At 45.4% G+C, this 5,300-nt stretch overlaps 1 protein-coding gene across 1 annotated transcript; it reads right to left on the bottom strand.

The window, feature by feature from the left end:
- Positions 1 to 899: 899 nt before the first annotated feature.
- Positions 900 to 5,088, bottom strand: ABRACL (ABRA C-terminal like). Its single transcript, XM_054280066.1, has 3 exons — positions 5,025 to 5,088; positions 2,667 to 2,733; positions 900 to 1,471 (listed from the first exon to the last, which is right to left on the bottom strand). The coding sequence occupies exons 2-3, from the start codon at positions 2,725 to 2,727 to the stop codon at positions 1,287 to 1,289; spliced, it is 246 nt and encodes an 81-aa protein (XP_054136041.1). The 5' UTR covers positions 2,728 to 2,733; positions 5,025 to 5,088; the 3' UTR covers positions 900 to 1,286.
- Between the last annotated feature and the right edge of the window lie 212 nt (positions 5,089 to 5,300).

Below are 5,300 nucleotides of genomic sequence, written 5' to 3'. Positions count from 1 at the left end.
GCCAGTAAGCTGTGCTGAGCTCCACTCCAGCTGGCTTGGACCCAGACAGCTCAAGTTTCTCTGTGTATCACTTCCCTGCTCTCCAGATTCTGGGGCCAGCACAAGCAGAGGCAGCCCAGATCTGTTTGCACACAGGATCCAAGTTGTTTTCCTGTTGCACAAAGGAGAGCAAAACAAGTCGAAAGGGGTAGCAGCTGGAAATGCACAGCTCTGTAGAGATTCCATAACAATGCACACATTTGCTGGATGTGTGAATGAGGAGACGCTTTTCAAACATTTTGCACTTGTAGAAGGCTGCTAAGGGAAATTCACCTATCCTACAACTTTAAGAGCTGCAGCTGTGGAGTGCAAGCACAGAGCAGGAAGCACTTTGCTTACCCACAGCTGCTTTCCTCATGCAGCAACTCTTTGTCCCTGCTGGAGGGGTACACTTCTACCTGATAAAGAGAATTGGCAGTAAGCTAGAAAACAATCAAAAGGGCTTTTTTCTTCCCCTCCCCTGCCACCTACTGCCTGGAGAGATTTAGAGAGAGTAGGACTTCTATGAGGAAAGGAACCACAGCCCTGAAGCTGCTGTACTAACTTCCGCTTGACGCTGCACGGAAGCACTCAGGGAGCTCTTCACCCACTTCCTCCACAAGTCTAGAGGACAAGAAAACAAAAGCACATTGCCCTGCCACAGATGAATGAGGTATGTTTAACATTCATGCCTTCTTGTGCACAATCTGGTCAATCCAAAGGGCAGTCATTCTTCTACTGAATCATGCTGCCAAATTATTTCTATCTCACTGTTGTGCTTTCTGAACAGTTGCCTAAATATGCTCCTTGCAGGAATTCAGTTTGCTTTCATTTCAGATTGCAAATAAAAAGAGAAACAAAAGCAGTAAGAATAACACAAATTTAAGTATGTGCTTTTATTTTATACTTTCATGGCACATTTTCATTTGTAAACATTAAATTACCAGTCCTCTTCTTCATATGTTGAAAATAACCACCAGACATTTGAGAGAATTACCTGAGATTAAAAAAAAAAAGAAACAAAAAAAAAGAGAGAAAAAGATCTGGCATCTTTTACATTACCCACATACAGTACCATTTTAGGAAGACTTACAAAAGGGAATGTTTTCCAAAATAGGACAGTTTTCTTTTGACTATAAAGATATAGAAAAAACATCAAAATGCCTTGGAATGATCAGCCTTATTGAGAGTATGTGGAAAATCAAACAATTGTTTGATTGATCAAACTGTTTCAAGCAATTCCATTAACACACAGCTGCAACACTGCCTCAGTCCTGCAGCAGCATGATATCCACGTTGTCATGAACGCCCTGTAAAAGCAGCTCTCCTTGGTAAGTGACGATCTTCCGTCGTTTCGCCGCCTTAAGCGTTCCCACCAGGGCTTCAAAGAGGTTGGCACACTTCTCATCAGCAAACAGCACACCAAATTTCACGCTCACTTGTCCATCAGCGTCTAAATAAAAGACATAACGTAGATTTCCTTCAAGTTAGGAGATTCAGAGAACACTGAAAGCAAACCCCACTGTGTTTCCCAATTTATTTGGGATCATATTATGAATGCTGATGATAAACACTAGGCAGAACTCCTGCCTAATCTAACTTTGCCTTTCCTTACAGAGATTTGTATCAAGGACCATATATCTGCTCTGTTTACTTTTATTGATGACTTTCTGAAACCTATGAGAAGCACAGGCTATTGAACCTCTTCACAGCACTTGGAGGAAATTAGTTTTAAATAATTAAAATCCTAGAATATCTCAAATTGAGGGAGACCCAAAAGGATAAAGTCCAACACCCTGCTCCTCCAACCTAAATCTAAACCATACATTACAATATTTTTTTCACAATTTTTCCACTCATTAATTTCTGAGGGTCACATTGAAAAGGCTGCAATGTGAATTTTCACACAAAGTAAAAATTTAAAAATATATGTTAAAGTTATGCTATTCCTAAAAAGCAGATGCAGTCGTAAAAATGCAAGATGTACATATGCATTTAGGTTTTGAAAAACAAGTGGAACTGAACAAATGGCACCAGAATTGACATCTAGGAGCAGGTAGCAGACCCACAAACTACACAAATATTTGTAAAGAAATAGGAGTTTCAGCAATGAAAGACAATCTTAAGAGAAAATGGTACCTTCTAAGCAAATTTAAGGAAGTTTGGAACTACACATATAACTCTTGGATTAGTTTTAGGCATACAGACCAATTTCTTCCAAATAGTAAGATCATGAACACAATGGAAATGCATGAATTCTGAAGCAAAGAAGTCACCAAGGAAGGAGGTGGAAGGAGAAGTTGCAGCTTTCTTCTGTGGTGACTGTAGCAAGTATTGAAAGTCCAAAGAAAAGGTAACTCCTGCAGCTGATTCAGGGAGCAGGATTTCAGGCCTCCATCCTCTCTGCTGCAGAGGTTTAAATGTTTAACTTCAGAACACAACTACTTTAAAGGATGGAACACAGGCAGTACCTTACAGTCCAACATGAAGTGCATATGCAGGTTTTCAGGTTACCTGCTCATTTGAACTGGCCAAGGTCTTAGTTTGATGAAACATGACTACATGTGTATGGCACGCATGCATGGTGACATGTATGTACACACATGTATAATGTGACCACATCCATACAGAAGTACTACAATACTTACTTTTGGTTCCCAGCCGCCGAATCTCCTCAACTAAGAGGCTAATTTCATGTTCCACATTCATTGTGGTCTAAAAGGAAAAAAAAAATTACAAACTTCTTAGGAATCCTGTAAATCCTTTGCACCATTCTGGCATGTTCTCAGTTCTTTAGGAATGTCAGAACACTTCATAAATCCCAGTAGCTGGGAGATGCACGACTACAGGATAATTTAGGATTTTAGTTTTGTTACATTCTATACACAAATATAAAGAGCCAATCTCAAAACATGACAGATGTGAGAAGGTCAAGGAAGAGGAGAGTTGTTGGTTTTAAGGAATGAGCTTAAGCTGCCACAGAATCAGAGCAACTCACTAACATCACACGTCTTCAGGGGCGTCGCAACTTTCCATCGATGGCCTCAATCTAAATGGAACATCTACCTTTAAGTTTCTCTCTGGAATATGTGGTAGATTTGGTTTCTTAAACCATACCACAGCTTTCTACATATGCTAGGAAGATGTTGCTGGTTACAGACACACATGGTGTCTGAAAGGACAGCAGCTCCTCAATACCTGCTACTGAAAGCAGAACTGATCCAAACTATACAGTCAACATTTTTGCCACCCAAAATGATCCTGAGAATCTACTATGCTGCCAAACATAACCTGGGCACCTCTTTGCCATGAAATGCAGCAATTTGCACCAATGTGTACCAAACTTGCAACAGTTTAGCCATTTGTGGCACAGCATATGGCAGCACTACAGTCACACACAACACTACCTGGCTACAAAGCACCCGAGGTTAACAACTGCAGATGCCTGAAAGGTATTTTTTGTGGAAAGCAGCATCAACACAATGAAACCTATAGATGCTGAACTCCTTAGGCAAAAACTGGCACTGATGTAAGTACAACAAACTGGACATCACAGACAAAGCAAAGCATGAAATGCAGCCTCCATGTGTGCCAACAATGCAGCCTGGAACAAAAGCCACTGAGAGCTTCTGGAGCTGAGCACTAGCTAAAAAGGGCTCAGTGAGCACTGAGACCCACTCTGTTGTTCAAGAAACTGGAATTTCTGCACTAGTATGAAAGTGGAGTTAAAAAATAGACAACTGAATGCATCACAAACTCTTCCTAAGAGAAAAGCTTCCCCTCCTTTCTTTTTTTATTGAGTCAAAATAGTCAAGAGTGACACAGTTCCACTTCCTGACCCCTTATGATTTACCCAAGAGGCAAAAAAACCTTTGCAGCAGAGTCTGATTTTTAGATCCAAAATTCACATGCAAAAAAAATTGTTTCTTTTTAGCATGCAAACCTGAGCAAGCTTAATTGTCAGCATGGGTTTGGGGCAAAGCCCCAGGTGAACCACAGCTTCATCCCTAGTGCGCAGTACCAGCAGCACTGCATCGGATATCAGCTGCAGACCGACAGGTGACATTGAAACTGGAGGTGCTGCCGTGGGACCACGGCGGCCAAGGGCAGGGCAGCAAGGCTGCACAGCTGCAAATGCCTCGGGTGAACTCCACAAACTTCCGGATTTTGCTGGATTCCGCACTAAACAGAACAAGCCAGCAAGGAAAATATGACCCATCTCTTAGAACGCTTACACTCCCATTATTTGTCAGACTGCCGGTTTTGATATTGGTCATCACAACGGCATAATTGTCTCCTCTTTAAAGACGTTCTTCTCACTTGAAAGGCTCTTTTTTACATTCAGCTCTTTAAATTCACGTTGATTTCTAATTATTTTCATACATGTACATCATCGATATAAACAGCATTATTTAAAATTTTAAAAAGTTAAATTCTACATTATTCGGCAAGACTTTTGAGATCAGAGAAGCGCGGCTGAGCAAGGAGTAGGGATGCTCAGTATTTCAAAACTTAAATACTTGCTTTATACGGTAGATGCTCAACACACCAACTATCAAAAGCGCACGCCAGCTATTAGACTCTGATTCTCCTGACGCCAATGCACTGCTGCAAGGCAGTATATCGGTGGTATGGATATTAAACTTCTCCTTATTTGGCAGAAGGACGCCGAAGCGCTGCGAGCACACACGGGCACGGGCACACACACACACGCACACCGCGCCCCTGTGCCCCCGCAGGCACCGATGGCCCCGGGCCGGGCCGGACGGCGCTGGGAGGCAGAGCGCGGCTGGCTCCCCACAGCCCGGCGGGATCCGGCTCCCGCCGCCGCCCGCGCAGGGAGCCCCGGGAAGCGGGCCCCGCCCGGGAGAGCGGCACCGCACCCGCTGCCCGGGCAGCGCCTCTGCCCCCGGCACCGAGGGAGGGAGGGAGGGAAGGACGGCTCCCTGCGCAGCACGGACGGACGGCGGGCTGTCCCCGACCCGCTCCCGCCCGCCGGCACTCACCCGCTGCCGCTGCCGTGGCCGCTCGGAGCCGTGGGGCAGCGCCGGGCGGGGCCGGGCGGCGAGGGGCGGGCGGAGGTGGCTCTGCCCCCGCCGGGCCGCGCCGCCTCCCGCGCTGAGCTCCGCCGCCCCGGGGCGGCGCTCCCGGCCATCTTGGCTCTGCCTGGATGGCGTGCTGTGGGAGCGATCTTGCTCTGCCGGGACCCCTCTCCCCGTGCCGTGCCTGGGTTAAATTCTTCCCGCGGCACAGGCGCTAGTGGGTTTGCTGGGTAAAACGCC

Source organism: Melozone crissalis, unplaced genomic scaffold (assembly GCF_028551555.1).
Source record: "Melozone crissalis strain CALT ecotype California unplaced genomic scaffold, PUWL_Pcris_2 ptg000027l_1, whole genome shotgun sequence".
Taxonomy (NCBI): Eukaryota; Metazoa; Chordata; class Aves; order Passeriformes; family Passerellidae; genus Melozone; species Melozone crissalis.
The sequence above is the reverse complement of the archived record's forward strand: the minus strand, read 5'-3'. Positions and strand labels throughout refer to the sequence as shown.

Bases quoted from the DNA above. Each gene is read 5' to 3' on its own strand.
- ABRACL (XM_054280066.1), bottom strand. From the start codon at position 2,727: ATGAATGTGGAACATGAAATTAGCCTCTTAGTTGAGGAGATTCGGCGG. The intron at 1,472-2,666 runs GTAAGTATTGTA...TCTTTTATTTAG, and splicing joins TCGGCGGCTGGGAACCAAAA to ACGCTGATGGACAAGTGAGC.